The 24,339-nt window shown below is 39.2% G+C and overlaps 1 protein-coding gene across 1 annotated transcript in view; it reads left to right on the top strand.

Annotated features, from left to right (window-relative positions):
* The window catches only part of LOC120532632 (phosphoglucomutase-like protein 5), a 215,647-nt gene that overhangs the window by 159,663 nt on the left and 31,645 nt on the right, over nucleotides 1–24,339 (top strand). The window contains exon 7 of the mRNA XM_039758802.1: nucleotides 1,897–2,012. Within this exon, the coding sequence (XP_039614736.1) occupies nucleotides 1,897–2,012 (116 nt within the window). The remainder of the gene's footprint in view (nucleotides 1–1,896; nucleotides 2,013–24,339) is intronic.

Here is a 24,339-nt window from a genome sequence, read left to right on the forward strand (position 1 = left end):
TCGTTCACGGATTGTTCCTGCCTCTCGCTGTATTCTTGCTGGGGCTGGTGCAACACTGGAAGGATAGATGGATAGAATAATTTAATATGTACTATGAAGATATTGCAGTATTCCTTAAAAGTTTTGAAGAATCTGCGTTTTAAGCTTACAGATGGCTTAACGTCTATTACAGAGCTGATTGTGTGGCAATTGGGTATTTGGAGAAAGAAAAGTAAGGACAGGAATTGGGGGATAGTATGTTTGAAAGAGTCAGTACTGCTACAATAAAGTATTTCATCGAAGGTTGCGCATGGTGCAGCAAGCATCTTGCGTGAGACATAAACAATCACTGCGCCACCGTTTTCCCATGTTTAATAACATGCTTTAACTCCTATCATCATGATAATTATATCACTTATACATCTCAGTATTTTAATTATTCAGAGAGCTGTAATATCACGAATGTAATTGATTCTGTGTCCTGTCGGAGGAAGAAAAAGCCCGGAAGTACGTAGTGATTCACACACATAGAGCACATATGCAAAACAAAGCATTTAACGTGCTACTTTAGTTACAATAGGATTTGAGAAACTAGGAAATTAAACGATTTTAAGATGAAGTTTATGATGTTCTACTTTAATGACAAAATAAACTACGTGATTAAAGTTAAAATTTAGAGATTAAAGTTGACATTTTGTGGTTTTTTCAGACTGTGTGGCTTTTTTTTCTCTGTACCCTAATAAGCTTTCATATGACACTCAGACAGTGGGCTTTTTCACGGCAACTTTGATATGTGACAACTTCTTTTTTATTTCGGGTACTATGCGACTTTGTGAACTTGAGCTTTCAAGTTTCTCTGACACTTTATGTCACTGGATCAACTTCCTTTTGTTGTTTATACCACTGTTTAAACCAACAAATAGTACGTTTTTCCTTGCCTCCACTCGGTATTCGCTGAAATTCTTCTATTTTCCCTCCAGCTTTTGTCATTGCCTTTTCACAGGAGGCTGAACTTAAGGGCTATTTATATTGATGTGCATATTCAAAGGAGGAGTATGGGAGGGGACAGCAGGCACGTGCACGTGCGTTACTTTTCACGCTGACTGGGATTTATGTAGAGGAAGAACGTGGAAGTTGTCGAACACACATATTTATGCATCTGGATTTTTTTGTGCATAAGCACATTTCCGCTTTTGTCCACATGCCATGTTATAGTGTGAATTCTATGCACGGCGTTATGCATGAGGCCCCTGGTGATCTCTGTGGATACAGATTTTTATTCCAGTTTATCCTACTTTTTAAATAGATTTTACATTTATTGTATCAGTCCAAAAGTTCTTAACATGATTTGATCACCTTATTATGTGTGCCTTTTACAAATATGGATGTAAAGGGCACTTTGATCTTGCTTTTTAAAATGTTGCTCTGTGTTTTGTTAATTGTTACCATGTTAATGAATATTATGGAAGGAAATGTCACACAAAAAATTAATTTGGGAGAGGAAAATCAAAAAGAAATTTATGAGTATTAAAAGATATTACAAAAAATACCAACTTTTTTAAACTTGGTGCCAAATTAAAATACCACATTGCAGTCTATTTTTGAATACTACCATAGTAGAGTAGAAAAAAGAAGTCAGCTAATTCAATTAGCAATTTAACCTAACAGAGGAAAGAGTGACAATTATAAAATAGTTAGAACCTGAGTTTGTCTTAGTGTGTTACATAGAATAAACATGACATGAAGTGAACAGGTGGAACTGGGTAATTTTGCAGTGTGTATTATGTTAACCTGGAATAAGACCCAGGAAGTTATTCCTACAAAATAAATTACAGAAAATTCTTCCTCACAAATTAGGCTTAGAAAGAGGGTGCGACTTGTGTTCCTGGTTGCTTACAGATCTTTAATTTTCCTAAGGGTGGCAAAGGCAATGAAGGTGGCACTCTACGAAACACCTACAGGCTGGAAGTTTTTTGGCAATCTAATGGATTCTGGTAGATGTTCACTCTGCGGAGAAGAAAGCTTTGGTACTGGTGAGTATTATCCATTTTGATATTATGCGACTCTCCCACCCTGAATTGGATTAATAGGCAGGTGGATGGGTTATGAATACCTCTGTTTTGACAACTTCACTTTCCAAGTTTGTCAAATGTATTTGATGCAGCAAAATACCGTTGGATGACATTAATATTGTATAGATATTTCCTTAATTAAGAATTGCTTATCATGAGCTGCTTATTTTTGTAATGTTGTTATGTATTGGTTGAGTTTTTTAAAAATACTAAATTTTAAGACTATATTATTATAAAGTCCGTGTGACTTTTACTTGTGCTTTATGGTGGCAGGGGTTAACTATGAATGTGTATGATTGTTGTGTTTTCTAATATAAGAAAATCATTTATAGCTGGATGGTCCCCCACTGTCCAAGAATAAAAAAAAGACATAAAATTGTCTTTATGTAACATTTGTGTATTCTAGACATTTCAAATGTTCAGTATACAGTCTGAGCCTTAAGCATGATTTAAAAAACTTGAAGCACTGCTTTTTGTAGCTTATTACCATCATACTATGCTATTTCTTTTTCTCAAAGTCAGTTTTTATTTTAAATATGGTTTGGTATTCTGCTCAAAGTACTGTATTTTCTTTTACAAACTGAAATGTGATATATTTGTTTTACCAGGTAATGAAAAAAACAATCAATCAATCAATCAATCAACATTTATTTATATAGCACATATTCATACAAAAAAATGTAGCTCAAAGTGCTTTACAAAATGAATAGAGAAATAGAAGACACAATAAAAGATAAACATAAGTCAACATTAATTAACATAGAATAAGAGTAAGGTCCGATGGCCAGGGTGGACAGAAAAAACAAAAAAAAAACTCCAAAGGCTGGAGAAAAAAATAATTAATTCTTAATAATTAAATTAATTAAATCAACATTAAGTCTTATCATGCTTTTCCTGTCTTTTTTCATTCACTAGCCAATTTACACTTTTTCTATATTGTTTAGCTTTCTATGATAAACACCATTAAAGTTTTAAGATGGTTTCTATAATAGAAATGGAAAAGAATTTCAAAATGTGTTTTTATTCACAATGTGCCATGCCAAATTTTATGTGAGCTTTGCTTTGGATGCCGAAAGTAAAACTGTGTACTGTCACAAGAATGAGACATTGACAGATAAAGAGTTGGGGCAGCCACCCGTATATTGTGGTATCCTGGCTGCAAAAGTCGTTTTCTTTTAACAAAATACAGAGCACTGAAGTGCACACAACCGAGTCCAAAACAAGACTGAAGAAACAAAGGAAAAGGGGCAGGTTTTAAAGGGGAGACAGGAAGTGAGGTCGTATGGATCCGGCACGTGGTCTTCCACCATTGGCTCAGAGCGGAGGTGACATCAGAGGGACTGGAGCTGGTGTGGCCGACTTCCATTGGCTCAGTCCCGGAAGTGATGTCAGGTGATCCAGGTGAAATCCCCCGGGGATGGTCTACAGGCAAGGGAGAAAAAGAGTCAGTGCACTCTGCCACACCCCGGCATGCCTCGAACTGCCTTCACTCAAGCCCTTTAGCTGCCTCCCATGCGCACGTGTGTGACAAGGCCCCCTTAGCCCAGACCCGACGGGTCGGGCGACCCTAACCGAGAGGTCGTGAACCCGAGAAAGCGCATCAGCGTTGGCGTGGAGAGCGCCCCGACGATGAACGAGCGAAAACTTTTACGGCTGCAGGTCAAGAAACCACCGGGTGACCCGCGGATTCGACTCCTTGTGGAGGGCCATCCACTGTAGGGGTGCATGGTCCGTGACAAGGGTGAATTCCCGGCCCAACAGGTAGTACCTCAGCTGAGTAATCGCCCATTTAATCGCCAGAGCCTCCCTCTCCACCGCAGCATACCTGGTCTCCCGGTCCAACAGTTTCCGCTCAGGAACATGATGGGGTGCTCCACACCATCGACGCTTTGGCTCAGCACGGCGCCCAGGCCTGTGTCCGGCGTCCGCCTGGAGGATGAAAGGCAAAGAAAAGTTAGGTGCCATCAAAACAGGTGTGGACGTAAGGGCCTGCTTTAAGTCACCAAATGCAGCGCTGTTTTTCAGTCCATACCACAATGTTCGGGCCCTCTTCTTTGTTAAATCAGTCAAGGCGCCGCTCTCTCCAAAACCGGGTACAAACCGGCGGTAGTACCCGCTAACCCGAAAGGCTTGGACTTGCCGCTTGGTTCATGGACGGGCCATTTCAGAATGGCATCAATTTTGGAGCACTGTGGCCTTACGGTACCCGACCCACCAGGTAGCCTAAATATTTGGCTCGCTTAATCCAAGAAGCATTTCTTGGGATTAATCCGAGCCCGCCTCACCAAGTGTCCGTAATACCGCTTGGACATGCTGTAGGTGTTCCTTCCATGTGCTGGAATAGATGACCACGCCATCCAGGTAGGCAGCACTGTATGAGTTATGAGGCGAAGCACTTTGTCCACCAGACGCTGAAAGGTTGCTGGAGCCCGTGTAACCCAAATGGAAGGACACGATACTGCCAGTGTCCGCTAGGGGTACTAAACGCGTTTTTCCTTCGGAGTCCGTTAAAGGAACCTGCCAGTACCCTTTCGTCATGTCAAGTGTGGTCAGGTATTGAGCCTGTCCAAGCCTCTCGAGGAGGTCGCCCACGCGTGGCATTGGATAAGCATCAAATTGGGAGACTTGATTGCCGACGGAAGTCATTGCAGAACCTCCAACTTCCGCCAGGCTTACCGACGAGCACAATGGGGCTGGACCAGGGACTATAACTTTCCTCAATCACACCTAGCTCCAGCATGCGCTTGATCTCAAGCTCCACTTCAGCCTTTTTTGCCTCGGGAAGACGATACGGGCGTTCTCGGACAACAACCCTGGGCTCTGTCACGATGTTGTGCTCAATCAGAGAGGTCCTTCCAGGGTTCTCACTGACTACCTCCCGACGGTCCGGATAACTGTTTCCAGCTCCTGCCGCTGTCTGGGACTTAAGTCCGTGCGAAGTTAAGGTCGTGTGTGTGGCGAAGAGTGAGCGGGCTGGCCGGAGGAGGGATCGGGTCCCTGTCCTTCCACGGTTTCAGCAGGTTCACATGATAAACCCGCTCCTTTGGCCGACGCATTGGGTTGACTCACCAAATAGTCGACCAGTCCCTTCCTCTCCTTAACTTCAGGGGCCCTGCCAGTGGGCAAGCAATTTAGAGTGGGAGGTAGGCACTAGGACCATGACCCGATCTCCGGGCGGAACTCCCAAGAGACGTGCGCGGTTGTAGTACCGGCCTGTGCTGCTTGAGCCTCCTCCATGTGACTTTTAAGGACAGGCGAATTTTTCCAAATCTATCGCGTAACTGCGCGATATATTCCAGTATGTTTGTGGAGGGAAGAGCCTCTTCTTCCCAGCCTTCTTTCAAAATATCTTATATGCCCGAGGTTGTCGCCCGTATAGTAGTTCAAAGGGGAGAACCCGTGGAGGCTTGTGGGACTTCCGATAGGCAAAAGGACGAGGGGGAGGAGCTGATCCCAGTTCCTTCCATCCTCGCTGACCACCTTACGCAGCATTTGCTTGAGAGTTTGATTAAACCTCTCTACTAATCCGTCGGTTTGAGGATGATACACCGAGGTCTTTAAATGCTTTATTTTCAGTAATCTGGCAGTCTCCTTGAACGTTTCCGAGGTGAAGGGGTCCCCTGGTCTGTCAAGACTTCTTTGGGGATCCCCACGCCAATACCCCTAGTAATTCCCGTGCGATGGCTTTAGAGGTAGCTGAGCTCAACGGAACAGCTTCGGGGTATCGTGTAGCGTAATCCACGAGGACTAAAATGTACTTGTGTCCTCGGGCTGAGGGCTCCAGGGTCCCACCAGGTCGACCCGATTCTGTGGAAGGGAACGCCAATCAGTGGAATAGGAATGAGAGGAGCACGGTCCCTCCTAGGAATTTGTCGCAGTTGACACTCCGGGCAGGAAGCGCAAAAGCGACGAACCTCCTCATTAATTCCTGGCCAGTAGAAACGGAGCTTGATCCGCTCCAGAGTTTTTTCGGTGCCCAGGTGGCCACCTAGGAGGTGGGCGGTGCTAGCTCACAGACCTGCCGCCGGAAGGTACGCTGCACTAGCAGCAGCCTCGTCTCCTGCCCGCCATGCATTGCTACACGGTAAAGGAGGTCATTATCTAGCACAAAGTAGGGGCCCTGTGGCATCGACTGATTAGTGCGCTGGCCATTGACAAGGACCACTGCATTTTTTACAAACTTCAGGGAGTCATCATTCCATTGCTCCCTTCTAAAAGAAGCCGGCGTTTTTAAATTGGAACCGCAACACGGAGAGAGGGTCAGCGTCGACCTCAATGGGCGTGGTTTCCTCCGCTCCGCCCGGCGTTGGTGGATGACGTGTTAGCCCGCGACGCCCGGAGTTGCCACGCCAGTCAGGGCGACTGCTCTCTCTCTGCCGGCTGATTACACGGCGTGGAGGCAGCTTGAGACGGGTTATCTCCGTCCATAACGAGGCCCAAATTAACCCCGGGAGTGGTATGTGTCTCACCGCTTTTGATTTTAGACCAGTCCGCCCTAGTATCACCGGGTGTGGAGGATCAGGTAGGACGGCTACGGTGAGCTTACGAACTGACCCTCCGTAACTGATGACACAGCGGCGGACCTGTACCAGCGGATGTCTCCGTGGACACAGGTTATACCGGTCTTAAAATTTAGCCACTGTTGCGGTTGCACAAAGCGGCGGGCAACAATTGAAATGTTGCTGCCGGAGTCGAACAAACCTGTGGTCTTGTGTCCGTGGCGATCACCACGCCAGTATGTGGGACCGCCAACGGATTAGCCAGAGCACACCAACCCCTCCTCACCCTCCACCTGCATTCCTCCTTGCCTCCAAGCGGTTTGCGCGCCCGCGGCCCCGCGGACGCCAATACGGGCTCCGGATTGTACAGGGTGGGGCTAGGTCTTGGAACGTACCCCGGCTGAGTTTGACATGAGGACGGTTCTGCTCCCCTGAGTGTGAGGCCCCCCTCTGCGTCTCCATAAGCTCTATGAGCTCAGCCATGTTCTTGAACCGCCGCCCCAAACCGGCTGGGTGAAGCCACGGGAAGCGCTTCCAGGAGCAGATAGCAAGCTACCTGCTCTATTATTTGGTAGGGCGTGTTTTCAAATGGCCGTAGCCAATGCCCTACCATTGCCCATAAGGACCAGGCTTGTTTGTTGGTTGGCCGTTCAGGGTCCAACCTCCATGTTTTTATTTTATTCACCTGCCAGTCTGGGGCACCCCTAGGTGGTAAATGGGGCTTTGGTTTCGCAGGGAGGCAGGCACTCTCCCCCAAGAGAGCATAACGAGACATTGACAGATAAAGAGTTGGGGCAGCCACCCGTATATTGTGGTATCCTGGCTGCAAAAGTCGTTTTCTTTTAACAAAATACAGAGCACTGAAGTGCACACAACCGAGTCCAAAACAAGACTGAAGAAACAAAGGAAAAGGGGCAGGTTTTAAAGGGGGAGACAGGAAGTGAGGTCGTATGGATCCGGCACGTGGTCTTCCACCATTGGCTCGTAGCCGGAGGTGACATCAGAGGGACTGGAGCTGGTGTGGCCGACTTCCATTGGCTCAGTCCCGGAAGTGATGTCAGGTGATCCAGGTGAAATCCCCCGGGGATGGTCTACAGGCAAGGGAGAAAAAGAGTCAGTGCACTCTGCCACACCCCGGCATGCCTCCGAACTGCCTTCACTCAAGCCCTTTAGCTGCCTCCCATGCGCACGTGTGTGACAGTACATTAAGTTCTCTTTTTATTACAGCATGGTACATAACGGCATAAAAGTTTCTTTCTGGAATGCCCCTTTTAAACCATTTCAGGCTTTATGACTTTCAGCATCTACAATCAAAATCATTTCTAAGGTGTATAATATTTTAGGATGTGGTCTGCACTTTGTCAGATTTAGTGAAGTTATGCATATACTTTATTTTCCCCCTGAAGCTGTGTGTTATTGTAACAAATCCTGGCATTACACCATACAATATGTTTTTTGCAGAACCTTCCTTTGTAAAAGGGCCTACCCTGACAGAATCAAGTACAAGGCAGGAATCAGGTAAAGAAGGAGTATTGGCACATCACAGGACATTTTCAAGCTTACTGTACACAGCCTCACACACACACACACACACACACATATATATTAGTGCTAGACAGAGATTAAAATTTTTAATTGTGATTAATCATGATTACAATTACATTGTTATGTGCAAAATTCAATAATGAACTCAAAAGTAGTGTATTGCGTGTATTTGGTTTACAAACACTAAACAAATAAGGTGCTTTTTAACAACAGTATTCCCTTTACATAGTAGCAGTTAAAATATTTCTTGTAAATCTCAACTTAAACATTAATGTAATTAAATCAAATATAAAACCAAAGCTATTTGCCACTGCCAGGGCATTAATGTTTTATCTAGTTTGTTATACAAAAACAAGTTACCCTCAGAGTCCAGAGCCACGATCATAACATTATAACGGGCACCTTCCGAGCAACAGCAAGTTAACATTTATAAATCTGTTTTCTTTTTTATCAGAACAGATACCAGCAGAAACATTTTCTTTTATCAGGGAGCAGCATAAATAGTCTGTGCTCAGTAGAAACTCTTTGAGGGATAATATTTTTTCTGAAAAGTGCACAAAGCAATGGTTTCACACATAAATCAACATAAAACGTCTCTTTGCACGGTGGGTGGCTGCCTGGCTGTCTTTGTGAGACAGGTGCGCTGGGGTGGCAGTTGCAGTGAGACGCAATATGGTTTGTACCTCCTGTCATCGTAAGTGTCTGTCCTCCCAGGTGAAAAAAGCCATAGCTGCATCAGCTACACGAATGTGTTCAGCACCACGATCAGCTGGTGACCGATCTACTGATGCTGGTACCTCACTTTTTTTTCAATCTACATCTCCCGATCACTTGCGTCAAAATCAGAGTCCGAAAAATCAGAGTCTGATTCAGCGATAATACAAAAACAGTCATACCAAAATGGGTAATGCCAATCTGTTCTAAAGCACAGAGGTTAGATTTTACTGGGCCTATGGGACATGAGATCAATTCATTAATGAAAAACTTTTGAGTCAAAAGGAATTTATGGAACACAAGGACATTTTCATAGCAGATACAGGTGACTAGTTTTGTAAAATAAAATTTAGGTTTTGCAGTCTTTTAGATTAAAATCCAGCAATTGGCAGTTGCACACTAACTTGAGATGCTTCTACAAGTGCAAACATGCTGGGGAACTGTGGTGCACTGCTCCATTCAGTAAAGTGTGGCTGACTATATGCACTATTTGTATTTGTGCAGATCATGTAGTCCATAGAAGGAGTATATATCCATCCATCATCCAACCCGCTATATCCTAACTACAGGGTTACGGGGGTCTGCTGGAGCCAATCCCAGCCAACACAGGGCACAAGGCAGGAAACAAACCCCGAACAGGGCGCCAGGCCCAACTCAGGGCACATACACACACACACCAAGCACACACTAGTAGAATCGCCAATGCACCTAACCTGCATGTCTTTGGACTATGGGAGGAAACCGGAGCACCCGGAGGAAACCCACGCAGACACGGGGAGAACATGCAAACTCCACACAGGGAGGACCCGGGAAGCGAACCCGGGTCAACCTAACTGTTAGTAAAAAATAATGAATGTTTATTTAAACAAGTTCATAATCCACATAGCAAAATCAAATAGATATATATAATGAACAAATCACAAAAGATCAAAAGAGGGAAAATAAGAGGAAGGCCAAGAATAGGAAATCCAAAAGGTAACAAAATTATTTGACAATGTTCACAAAATCCATAAACAAAACCAAAGTTCAAACCACTAAAGTCAAGAAAACCTCCAGAAAAAAGTAAATGCAAACTGATAAACAATGGCGTTCAGACATGCTGTTGTAGAGGTATGAAATTGAATGCATCCATGTTCCCCTTTTTATGTTGTGTTCTCCTAGAAAGCAGATGCCTTCTATGTATTTCTCAATGATGTGGATTTTTTTGCATGCTTAATGAGTGTGTTGCTAGTCTCCATCCTAGTACCTAGTATAGAACACGTAATAGAAAAATCAGCCAAATGGCAAAGTTTTTTCACCCTTACTCTAGTTATGGAATGCTGGCATGTATCCGAAAAAGCAATATATTGCATATGTGAAATAAAATGCAATGTATTGCATATGTATATATTGTATAAGAATTAAAGCCTACAGGATAAACTCTTGGGCTATACAACATAAAAATAAAGAAACAGGCATAATCCTGTCTCACACTGCGACTTTGAACAAGTTGTTCCATTGTTTGTGGAAATATTAAACCTGTGCCTGTAAATTTATTTAAGGTGTTATTGAATATGAAAAGATTCTATATAGAGTATTTTGCCGGTAAATAGTTGTATATGTCAAATAAAGCTGAATGTATATGTAGGTATTTGTATAAAATAAAAAAAGAAATAACATCATAGAGATTAGATGTATTAGTGTGCAATAAAATGGGAAATAATGTATCTGACAACAAAAAATGCAATTTCATGTCATGAGTTCCTCAACCCTGTGTCATGGTAAAAGGTGAGGGGGCAAAGTCTATCCAGTTAGCATGGGGTTACAAACCAACCGGGATGTCAATTCATCAAAGGGACAGTTCAGTTCCAGTCATTTACAAATTGAAACAAAACTATTAAAATGATATTACATTGAAACAAGCAAACAGAATACTGTGTTAAAAGATGCTGGTGTTTTGAACAGATTTGCTTGAAAATCATTAACTGATAAACTGATCTTGGCAGGTCAGGTAACATGTTTATTGTAAGGCATTACATTTTCTAAAAGAGAAGTGTTTGTTTAGATGTTTCCACTGACAGAGTACTGTCTTCATAAAGATCTACTTACCAAACAACAATTATTTTCTAGTGGAAAACTGAATTTTCTTTCTCATTAGAAAAATCATTTTAGGAATTAAATTATGTGCCAGCAAAATTCTATTAAGCGTTTTTTTTTCCTACTTGATTAATTATTTGCGCAATATTGTATAATTAATCTAATTCGTTTGTCAGCATTCATACCCAACCCCTGCCCCCAAAAACCTATTTCTGCTGTGAACAAACGTTGTTACCTTCTTCTATGAATCATTTATCATGACTTACTGGATCTCCCTTCTCTAAATAAAAATCATTCTTCTGCTATAAAAGGATGAAAACTTGTAAGCAATCTCTTTAAGGCATCTACTTTACAGGCCGCCTTCTTGGCAGGTGGTCAAGAAAGGGAAACTGCCACACACTAGCAATTCATTGAAATACTTGATAGGGAGTTGCAGGCAGAAGAATTTCATGAGAAATGTCATCCCCATAAAGCACAGCCCTTTTACGGTGAGTGAAAGTAACTAACTGCAACACAAATTCCTTGATGCATAGCTACATAGTTTATTTCATAGAAACCAACTTTCCATCCAATTTTTTTTCACATTCCAAGTGCTCTAAATCTGAAGGAAGTGGGGATTAGGAAATAACAAAGAACACAAAGCTTTTTTCACATAGAATAAATAGGAAATATTGCCTGTGCTGGAAATTTAGAAAACATTCAAATCTATAGTAACAAACAAATCAGTTAAGTCTCTCCTGATAATTCTGAATAAATCTCTACCAGAGCCTTGTTCCTAGAACACGCTACTAGAGCCAGGCCTAGTTCAGTTGGGCTGAGAACAAAGAAACCACATCAACCTCCCATGAGGGTTCAGTTCTTCTTGGGAATGGGCACCAGTCAAGTGACAGGCATAGGTGGGATAGATCTAGACACTCTAGATTATGACAGTAGAATCAGACTCTTGACGTGTGGAATGCAATTTATTTCAATCTTTTAGGAAACCGAGCAATAATAGAGACCAAGAATTTGTCGTTGAAAGTGCATAGCCTGCTGATGCTGTAGGATTACTAGGAGATTTCCTAATTCATGTTGAATCAATTGTGATACATGAAGGAGTGTGACTGAGCAAAAACATACATCATATAAATCCAAATAATAAAAGCACATAGTATGTGCCTTGACACAAATTGCTAAACCTGCAATTCCTGTAGCTGTGAGGTGCCAGTTCCAACTCTTGTGTCATTATGCAGCTATGCAGCTCTGAATTGCTGCAGTCAAAATTAAATATATATAAATACTAGGGGACTTCGCCCACTGCTTGCTTCATTCGCCAAACCCCCGGTCTGCGCTACGCGCCAGCCACTTCACATCTCTGCCGCTCTCGTATGTGGAGTTCACTTTCAACAAACAACAAATCTTTTAATTCTCGCGGATACACCTTTTCATTGGGAAGAAACACTACTTTTCCCTGATGGCAACACGAATTAGACGATATACAAGTCTCCGACTTATACTTTAAATCCGAACAATATATTCAATCTCTTTTCGCTATTCTGTTATTCCACCGAGTAATAATTTCCATTTGTTAGCGCTTATGTGATCATTACTCTTATTTTGAGACTTTCGAATTTTAGTACTTTCATTATCTCTAACCTGCTCTGTATGTGTATCACACCAATATTTTTGAATTCTTTATGACGTTCTACTTTGTCATCTACTCTTTTATTTCCTGCCTTGGGCATGGATAATTCTCTTGACACAAAGTCTCGTCTTACGGGACATAAAAGTATCTCTCTGAAAAAGTCATGTCTCGTCCCTGGTTAAAAACTTTTGTTTCGTCCAAGGATTTTTTTATTATAATAGAGAGGTATAAACACAAACATTGTGTGTATATATATATATATATATATGATATGTATATATATATATATATATATATATATATATATATATATATATATATATATATATATATATATATATATATATATATATATATATATATATATATGCATATATATAGCTAAAGAGGTGGTGAGATTTGTAAACTAATTAAAGGGTCAGCTGTCCCACTTACACTTTAGCTCTGCCATGACAAACTTCCTCCTCCATGTCTACTTTGACATACTTTTTATTTGGTCTGTCATTTGCAATCTCCCAAAACAGTCCCTGAAATCTACCTCAAACCACTTTGTAGTGTCCTTTTGGTGTTCAGATATTATGCCAAAATATTGCAGCCTGTATGAGATTGTGCCTTCTGGTGGCTCCTGGGGTACTACACCCCATGTTCCCATCTAGCCTTGTTTAAATGCTTGGGCAAGTAGACCTCTTTTTGGATTGCTTGCCCACTTTCCAGCTGCACAAGAACCTTGTACTTTAGGTAGATAGAGCAGAGCAAGGTCTGCTTGTGCTGTTTTGAAAAGCCACCCATTACTCTTTCTGCATGTGTAGCTTTAAACATCGATTGAAATCACCATATAAGGGTGTTAAAGTAAATATTAACAAAAAAGATTACAGCTGTTAACTTTGCAGGACATTTTGAATAAAAAATACATAAAAAATATATCAGGATCTGGACATTGATGTATATTGCTTATTTTAACAGCAATATGGCAATATAATTGGGTCTTCGTTTTCATTAACATATACTATTCTAAAAGCATGCTTGATTCAGTCAGGTCACTGGGGGCCAGGGCCTGTATTGGCGGTATCAGGCACAAAACAGTAAGGAGCTTTCAGTGGAGTCCGCTGCAGATTCCACTCACACATATCCACATGTACATATACTTTTAACAAACTATAGCATGTCTGTATTTTGAGACACCTCCTTTAGAGTATATAAGTACAAAATATAAGCATTTCATGCACTGATTTAGAAAGTTGTTAGTGAGGGCTGCTGTTGTATAGCTGCAGATGACAGCAGGCACTCATCACCCATCAGCACAGCACAGTTATCTCCGCCCGCCTCCTATCACAAGACAAATATAGCAGTGAATATTTTTGTGCCAGCACATTTTAGAGCTTAAAGTCATAGAGCATAAAGAAATAACTGAGAAGTGAGAATTTTAAACATATATAGATCTTTGTGTGGCCTTTATTTGTTTTCTTAAATTTGGTTGGATAGACAAAAAGAAGGAAAGCACAATTATACTGCATATTTAAAGGTTTTTTTATATAAGATACTTGTACTAATTGGTAACATAACAGGTTGCACAATAGCCAGCTTTCTGATAAAATTCAATACATGAACCAGATATTTAAAGGAGTAACAGACACAAAATCTCTACAGTCACTACACAGCTGTTTTATGCTTACCATCAATAATATATTGAAACGTGAAAGCACCCAGAAATTACAACATGAGAGGTGAAATGGAAGATAATGACTTTGCCATAATGATGAAATTGGAATATGAGAACAAAGCATCAATTAAAAATGGGTAAAAGATATTGCATTTAAGGAGTGGATGGATGGTATTTTGTGACCGGTTAGCTAACCGAACAAACATGAGGGACTGAAAAATGTCTTGTGTCATTGTGCAATGTCTTTACAGTGAAACTCGTAGTGCCCAAGAAATCAAAATGAACACCTAGGAATGAATAAGTTAACATTTGGACACAAGTCAATTTTAGGATCTCGGAGGGCTGGAGCCTGTCTCAGCAGCATTGGCCCAGAGCTATTTTTCTTGTCCGCTCTTTATGTCTCACTCTCTGCTAGTGTGGAGTACCCACAGGTGATCTGACCATACAACGTTTTGGCTGGGTAGTGGTTGGTAAACATTTTTTTCAGTGTGCAAGAGTGGCTCAGAGTTTTTGCTGATGATATCTAGAGCAAATACTTCTTAACTCTACTTTGCTGAAATCTATCTTCAGGAGTACAGGTAAAAACGGAAAAAAACATGTTCAAATGACAACTCATGTTCAAATTGCATGGCGTTTTCAAATAGTGACATTTTCATGTATAAATGTATGTGTGCATGTGCGAGAGAGGCAGAGAGATTCAGTCTCATTCAAGTAGTTACTGAAATATAAAATAAACACTTTCACAAAGGTATAACGAAACAAGTGTCCTTTGATTCAAGAATAAAACTGAATAACAAAAAATTCAAGTGACAACAAGATACCAAGAAAACATGACTCACCAGCATTTGTGTGTCTAATTATATCCCTTCAGCAATATCTTTTACAGGTAGTAAAACTTTACACCAGCTGTTACAGACTGAAATCAAAGCCTTCTTTTTGGGCGCATACATCGTCAGCATGCCGCTGCCAGATCTAAACACTAGCATGGAGAGTTGCTTGTGTACTAAAGTACTATAGCTGCAGGTGGAAGTCCTATTTTACTTATGGTGCCAAGCAGAGTTGTGTCATTGTGCAGCAGTCTATTAACCAGCGAAAGCACTGTGAAGAAGCTATCTGTTGTTACGGTTCTGCCTTTGTTCAGAAACAGCTCCATAAGCTTTATGACTACAGACTCGGAAAGTCTTTGCCCTGGGTTGTAACTCAAAAAACAGATCTCAACAAAACGTTGCCAGATGTCCGAGATCGCAGCAAATGTGTCGTTTTTCACATATTCTGCACTGGTGTCTTTGTTGTCAATGCTGCGTGATAGTCTGATAGTGGTCATGGGACATTGTATCTTTGATTGCCGGTACAACAAATAGTACTGAGCAGACATCAATTACCGCACCAACTGTGGAAATCACTGCTCTTGTGAAAAGAATGGAGATAAACGCCATCAACTTATAGAAGAAGAGGCAAGTACGTTATACCACATGAACATCACTGAATAATAAAAACAAGCGCTAACTTTTACAAGTAGCCAAAATGTACATGGAACACACATGAAATGCATGTATTCCAAATTACAATATATTATTTACCCTTTACAACTCCAAGCACCTCACTCCCAGATAAAGAGACCTGAACTCTGAGAATTTTGCGACTGACTTCAGCTCTGACCATCGGGGTTGGGAGAGATGAGATAACAGGCTGCTTGCTACTTGTGCTGATCAACACATTTGCAAAACAAAAGACGCTGATGGAGAGGTGCGAAGGAATTTAAGGTGGCCCGGGATTTATGAGTTTTTTTGTAGGCTTCAGGAAATTTATTGTTAATACTCCAGATCAGTTGAATTGTCTGTACACGACTTGCTTTTACCTGATAATTATGTCTGGTCCATATGGCGGACAGAAAAACTATCTAGGTGGATGGCAGTATCTGGTGTTTGAAGGTTTGTCCTTGTTTCTGAGAAAATGAGAACAGCTTCTGATGTTTTCATTGAATCCAGTCCTTTCCAAATATTATCTAGTTTGTTATCCAATAACTAAACGTTAGCTTGAAAAATTGCATGTTTTTTACTCACCTGGATACCACCCAGACAACGCAAGAAAAAAAAATGTTTTGACTAATGGATCATACTCCAACTCTTTATGCTTGCTGTCTCTCTATTTTACTATATATACAGTGGTGTGAAAAACTATTTGCCCCCTTCCTGATTTCTTATTCTTTTGCATGTTTGTCACACAAAATGTTTCTGATCATCAAACACATTTAACCATTAGTCAAATATAACACAAGCAAACACAAAATGCAGTTTTTAAATGATGGTTTTTATTATTTAAGGAGAAAAAAAAATCCAAACCTACATGGCCCTGTGTGAAAAAGTAATTGCCCCCTGAACCTAATCACTGGTTGGGCCACCCTTAGCAGCAATAACTACAATCAAGCGCTTATGCGATAACTTGCAATGAGTCTTTTACAGCGCTCTGGAGGAATTTTGGCCCACTCATCTTTGCAGAATTGTTGTAATTCAGCTTTATTTGAGGGTTTTCTAGCATGAACCGCCTTTTTAAGGTCATGCCTGCCATAGCATCTCAATTGGATTCAGGTCAGGACTTTGACTAGGCCACTCCAAAGTCTTCATTTTGTTTTTCTTCAGCCATTCAGAGGTGGATTTGCTGGTGTGTTTTGGGTCATTGTCCTATTGCAGCACCCAAGATCGCTTCAGCTTGAGTTGACGAACAGATGGCCGGACATTCTCCTTCAGGATTTTTTGGTAGACAGTAGAATTCATGGTTCCATCTATCACAGCAAGCCTTCCAGGTCCTGAAGCAGCAAAACAACCCCAGACCATCACACTACCACCACCATATTTTACTGTTGGTATGATGTTCTTTTCTGAAATGCTGTATTCCTTTTACGCCAGATGTAACGGGACATTTGCCTTCCAAAAAGTTCAACTTTTGTCTCATCAGTCCACAAGGTATTTTCCCAAAAGTCTTGGCAATCATTGAGATGTTTCTTAGCAAAATTGAGACGAGCCCTAATGTTCTTTTTGCTTAACAGTGGTTTGCGTCTTGGAAATCTGCCATGCAGGCCGTTTTTGCCCAATCTCTATCTTATGGTGGAGTCATGAACACTGACCTTAACTGAGGCAAGTGAGGCCTGCAGTTCTTTAGATGTTGTCCTGGGGTCTTTGTGACCTCTCGGATGAGTCGCCTCTGCGCCTTGGGGTAATTTTGGTCGGCCGCCCACTCCTGGGAAGGTTCACAACTGTTCCATGTTTTTGTCATTTGTGGATAATGGCTCTCACTGTGGTTCGCTGGAGTCCCAAAGCTTTAGAAATGGCTTTATAACCTTTACCAGACTGATAGATCTCAATTACTTCTGTTCTCATTTGTTCCTGAATTTCTTTAGATCCTGGCATGATGTCTAGCTTTTGAGGTGCTTTTGGTCTACTTCTCTGTGTCAGGCAGCTCCTATTTATTTTCTTGATTGAAACAGGTGTGGCAGTAATCAGGCCTGGGGGTGGCTACGGAAATTGAACTCAGGTGTGATACACCACAGTTAGGTTATTTTTTAACAAGGGGGCAATTACTTTTTCACACATTGCCATGTAGGTTTGGATTTTTTTTCTCCCTAAATAATAAAAACCATCATTTAAAAACTGCATTTTGTGTTTACTTGTGTTATATTTGACTAATGGTTAAATGTGTTTGATGATCAGAAACGTTTTGTGTGACAAACATGCAAAAGAATAAGAAATCAGGAAGGGGGCAAATAGTTTTTCACACCACTGTAAACATAAAGAGTTGGGGTTTCCACCCCATATACTTGTTAAAAAAAAATAAACAATATGTTCTTTACAGACTTGTGCCGAAAACAGAACTGCAAGATAACAAGAACATAGCTGTTATATATTTGGTAGGCAGGTAGAGGAGGGACCATAAGCGGACCGTAAGGGAAAGTGATGTCTCTAGGAAGGAGGTTCAGGGAGTTGAACATTATCCCAACATTATCCTAACATTATCCCAACAGCAACCAGCCTAGATTGGGGCAGCATTCTTTCACAGGGAAACATGATTTAAAACATGTTTAAGTGATTTTGATAAATGTTATGTTATGTTATGTTAAAAGCAGTGGTCACTTGAAAGAACTTATTACAGTATAAATGTATTTTATGGTATGAGGAGTGAAGAAGTTTGAAGTTCTGCTGATTGTTATTCTGAAATTGATTTGATTATTTTTTCCATTGCTAAAAATATTTCTACCATATTGCAAATAATTTTATTCCCAACATATTTCTTTAAGGTAGCAGCACTGCAGAAGGTTAGTTAAAATAATTGTGTAGACCATTCATTTCAATTTAGAAGTCTTCAGGGTATTATTTTAGTAAGTGGCAGAGATAGTTTTTAAAGACATTTGAAACATCAATTGAGTTCACTTCCGTTATTTTTAGTTAACTCTCCCATGCTTGTGCATTGATGAGCACAACACTGGCTAATATAACTAAACATATCCCTCACAAAGCACTGTTTAGTGTAACAGACTATGAAATTAAATACATGCCATCAGCCAGGATCTATTTATCTATCTCTATCTATCTATCTATCTATCTATCTATCTATCTATCTATCTATCTATCTATCTATCTATCTATCTATCTATCTATCTATCTATCTATCTTTCTATGGAAATTACTGTTACAAAGGTTATGCAAAAACAATTGCTAAAGCAACCCTGTAAGAGGGGGATACCATACCCTTTTTAATTTGCATCATGTGACTGCTACATGAGAGGTGTTGCCAGGCAACACAATAAAATGACCATGTTTAAGGGCCAGCAAAACATAAAAGGAGGAGTTAATAACAAAACCCAAGCTCTTGCCAACTGCTTTCTGATGGGCCATTTTGTCTAACAAGGCAGTGGAGTACAAACTTTACGTAGGGACTTTAACATCTGGATGTTGTTAAAGAAGTACCATCTAAAGAAACATGTGTTTTAGACTAAAGCAGTTGGTCAAAGCTTTCCTGAGTAATTGTAAGATCAAGCTTTGTTCTGATTTTAATTTTACTTTATGCAAGAAACAAAACATAATAACAAAGCACAACTCAATCAAGTGAAAAAAGCAAGTACAACAATATGTTTCAAAGACACTCCATGAAAATCAGCAATCAAAACCCACCAAACAAATAAAGCCATTATGATTACAGATCCCCATCTAAAATACCTTTATATTGAATACAATAACAAAGATAAAGAAGACTGAGTATAAGCCCAGCATGTTTACTTTAGAATTAGATTAATGTGTTCTTGCCAAGTTCTGGAAAAAATCTGAATGAATCCTTGTAGTGAACATTTGATTTCTTCTAATTTGAGATAATACAAAACATTGCTTTTGCATTGTAATTTTTTTCTTGGTATTACTCCAAACATTGATGTTATTGTGTTAGGCGTTATTTGAAATCCAAGGCTATCTGATATATGCAATGAAAAAAATAGTATTGACCCAAATAGTTCAGGTGTAGGATTTTCAAAGAAAATGTGGAGTAACAAGGTACTTGATAAACATTACTCACAGGTTGGATCTGTGAATTCATTTTAGACAAAACATATGTGAACTATACATAATTTATAACTTATGTATGTTGTACTTGTCAAATATTGAACTAGAATGTTTTTTTGGTCCAAATACTATTCTCTTTCTATTTTCATGCAGGTTAAAATCCAATTGTTCCTACTAAGCATTTGCTGTAGTTTTTTCTTTCATTCGTCCCACCATCTGTGCAACTGTATGTTGTGAATGGCTTACAGTAATTCCATTCTTTTTCTGACATTTTAATTGAGAGATCCCTTTCCAATCATTCCCTTAGATCATTAAAGGTGTAAGGTCTATAAGGTTGTTTTTAATATAGCCTAGAGATGCTGTCTGTATCCACATTCATGGGAACCAGTATCACCTCAGAAATGGATATAATTCAAAGTTAATTAAAGTTGGGTAAGTAGCTTGTAGTAAATTTTCAAATTTAAAAAAAGATATAGTATGTTCCAGAAGATTACATTTAGAGTGTAATAGTTCAAAAGAGGCAAATACATTATCAATATGCAGAGTTCTAAATGTCACAATCTGTAACGATTAGGCTGATTATCATATATTGAGGCAATAGATAAGAGATTCTATGCCTTAAAATGTGTACTACATTGGTTCCATGTCATTAGGGAATGTTGAACCATTGAGTTTCTGAAAAATTGATCATAATATGTGGTGCCTGAGTCAGAAAGCAAAGCATGCAAAGAATCCTTAAACCAAAAAATAATTTCTATACCTAAGTATGTGTAATTTCATGGAGTTCATAATATATATATATATATTATATATGTATGTATGTGTGTGTGTGTATATATATATATATATATATATGTATATATATATATATATATATATATATATGTATATTTCAAGTTTTGTGATAACTGAATGAAGTAAATAAAAACATGTCAAATGTTTCAGATTTTAACTTATTCGCCCAATGCATCAGGTATGATACGGCAAGCAACTGCTATTTTTAAATAAGACTTATTGTTACAAAAATATCTAATAAATAAACATGCGATAACTGACTCTAGGAAAAAGTAAATAAAAAAATGTGAAATGTTCAGCTTTTAACCTGGTCGCCAAATGCATCAGAAATGACGTGGCAAGCATACATCTTCTATCTTGTTTATTAATGGCCGGTGCTCCCATTCCACATATGATCGAAGAAGAATTGAACAACTCTCTGATCTAGACTTTGTGCATCTCACTTATTTTAATAGCTACCATACAACTACAACTAAAGTACAAATTGTTTGTAATTAAGCACCAACATCCAGGGGTCGCTTGACGTTTAGAAGAATTCTCGTCCCACCAGAAAGTTTTTTCCTGAATTGTGGCCCCACTCTATTTCAAGTTTTGTTTATCTATTACAACTGTGCGTGTTCCATGAATGTGGGTTTCATTTACTGGCAACTTGATAATGTTCCATGTTTAAAGTAATTTAATAACATAACAGAATGCAATGCCTAGTTTTTTTATTGAAACTCTTCACTTTGAGGATGTATTTGTAATTTGTTTCTGGATACAACAGCATGCAGTTTACACTGATATACTGTATTGTCATTTTCATCAACATAATTTTTCATGGTCATAGTGCGTTTTGGCAATAAATATTAATGAATACAGAAAATTCAAATAAATGATAAGTGCCACTTTATTTAAATTTCTTTTTTTAATTAATAAAGTGAATAGACAGTGCAATGCAAAAGACTGGAAAAGCAAGTTAAAAATGGATGGATGAATGCAGTAAGGTGAAAGCTGCTAGTTTGCTGCTTCTGATTATTGTTTTAGTAAGTGTTATTTTATGTTTTTTATATTAATTCAAAGTATTGTAGATATAATCTAATTCATGAATTAAATAATTCAGTTATGCCAGTTTATATAAAGTATGCAGTTTTTAATTCAAAGGTTCCTGTAATTAAAGTAAAAACATATTTTTCTTGCAGGAGGGTTATGACAAGGTCCATATGTACTGTATCAGTGTATATTTGCTGTCTGTCTGCAGTGGTCACCAGTATGACATGATCAAGACAATGCAAATCTTATTTGATTTGAGTGTTTGTTTTTTGTGAAGTGTTACCAGGAACTTGATAAGTAATAAAAATATTAACTTCCTTACAAAGTGATGTAGAAGGTACACTGACCTTCAAGAGGGTCACATCCTGTAGTCTTCAGAAAATTGTTTATAGAAGACTTTGCCCAGAGGTTCCCATGATCAGCATGGTATTCTTTGACCTTTGGAGCAGTTTGATGGCTTTTTCCTCATCTTGAGCAAATGATGCATCCCCAAGAGTGCTTTTTCTCTTTATCTCCTGTTGTCATCTGGTATTTTCTCATTAATTATATTTTTAGGTTACCACAAATTACACAGCTGGAAATATTTTTCTTGGTGCCAGAATTAGGCCCCAGAGTCTCTTACAGCTTAACACTATGCTTAAAAGACAGACAATATCAGAAACTGTGTGGAAATAGCAACAGTGGTAAATTCTTCCAGAATCCGTGACTGTCTTAAGTGTTGTTTTATGGGTGTTGTCAATAGCAGTTGTGAATAATCATTTTTAATGCATCAAGAGTTTCTGATTGCGGGGTGGCAACACTTTGACCAGATTGTAGCCTGGAGTAAAAAGGGAACCAGGGGAGATGCCAGAGTGGAACATCAGTTCAGGAAGAAACTGGTGGGATGAGAACTCTTCTAAATGTCAAGTGGGTGTGGGAGCTTAATTACAAAAAATTTCCTTCTTTCATATGTGGCATAGGAACACCTACCATTAATAAACAAGTTAGAAGATGTATGCTTGCCGCGTCATTTCTGATGCATTTGGCGACTATAGGTTAAAAGCTGAACATTTCACATTTTTTAATTTACTTTTTCCAAGAGTCAGTTATCACATTTTTATTTATTAGATATTTTTGTAACAATAAGTCATATTTAAAAAATAGCAGTTATAATAAAATTTAATTACATGTGTTAGCAGACTTAAATAAATATGTGCTTTTTAACAGCAACTTACAATGAAGTTAAAAATATAAAGCCTAAATAGGCTTGTGGTGGCCCAACAGATTTGATAACACAGCAGGTTCCAATTCAAGTGATGTAAAAATGGCATCAATTGATGGATGTTAGAGGTGGAGGGTCTGTGACTAAGTGTTGTTCAGTTTTCTTAAACATAACATTTTTTAAAGCACACACAATAAAGGAGTAACCAGTAATTACCAAAAGTAAAAAATATTAATGCAAAATAACCAATACTAGCATAAAATCATTTTCGGTATCAGCTTATGAAAGGATAAAAGCTGCTGAAATAAATTGCCTATTTAGCTGTCAATATTTGTTATAACACAGACAGCCATTAAAATAATGTATAGCATATACTCACGTAATAGTCAGGTCTTGAAACCTGAAAAATCGATCATAAAGTCAGACCCCGACTTAAACGCCTGTTCAGAAATGCGACACTTAATTTTTTTTTTTTTACATCTTCTTGTCTCCTCCAAGTTTCGCATCACTTTCTCAGTTGCATCGAATTTTGTTGCAGCAGTGCAGTTACCAATTTCTTTCACTACTTCAATGACGTTTAATTTAAAACCAGCTTCATATTTTCCTTTGATCAAATGCTCCATCATAGATAAGGGATGCTCTTACGATAAAGGTGTATGAGGGTGTGAGATACAAAAAACACAAATCAGTGCAAACGTTGCTTCGGTATAGTTTGGGTATTACCATGTGGTCACGTAGGCACAATAGAGAGAGAGAGAGAGAGGTTAGGAGCACACGCTGATACAGTGCATTGCTGCACCCACATAGAAAAGAAAGCAGTGTGCTCCATGGTTACTCTCTCAGGTGGGCATTAGCATATCATAATCTCTTGGATCAATAGCGTGAGTTTTCTAAATTTGAATTATATGACCGACATTATAAAATACCAAAAAATATACAGTGAAATCAAGTCCCAACTTATCCGCAGGAGAACTTATCCGTGAGTATATATGGTAAATATCTAAGAATTTAGTAAGTAAATGATTTATTTTATATCAGGAATACTAACAATACAATACACAAATCAAAAGCAGCTGTTCAGTCACAGATAATCTGTAATACATGCTTAATCTGTTGTATATTATAATGCTAAGTATCTATTTCATTGTGTGAAAACTGTAATCCTGCCCATCCTTGATATTTGCAGCACTATCAGCCTTTTTGTGCACCATAGAAACTGTGCACCACAGTATAGTTCTTGTTGACAGTTCACAGATCACCTGCAGTTCCCTTTCTAAACCCTTTCTATGTTTATATCACTTAGGGGAGCTTCACTTTTCCAGTGTAATTAATTAGTTCAAATGCTGTTCAGCTACAGGTTGATAACATTGTTTTTTTATAATATTAATCTGCTGAAAAAAAACAAGGCTACCCTAGACATTTCAGTTTTTTTTACAAACAAGCCATTCTGGATACTGTACATTTCTTTTAATGAGAAAGAAGATGTTTTCTCTCTTAAATTAAAACAGGGAATTGTGTATGTTTTTGTGAGTTTTAAGCTGTTTGGTTTAAGATGAGTGACAGTCCTAGAACAAAAACTCTGATGTTGTTCTAGGA

Source organism: Polypterus senegalus, chromosome 7 (genome assembly GCF_016835505.1).
Source record: "Polypterus senegalus isolate Bchr_013 chromosome 7, ASM1683550v1, whole genome shotgun sequence".
NCBI classification, from domain to species: Eukaryota; Metazoa; Chordata; class Cladistia; order Polypteriformes; family Polypteridae; genus Polypterus; species Polypterus senegalus.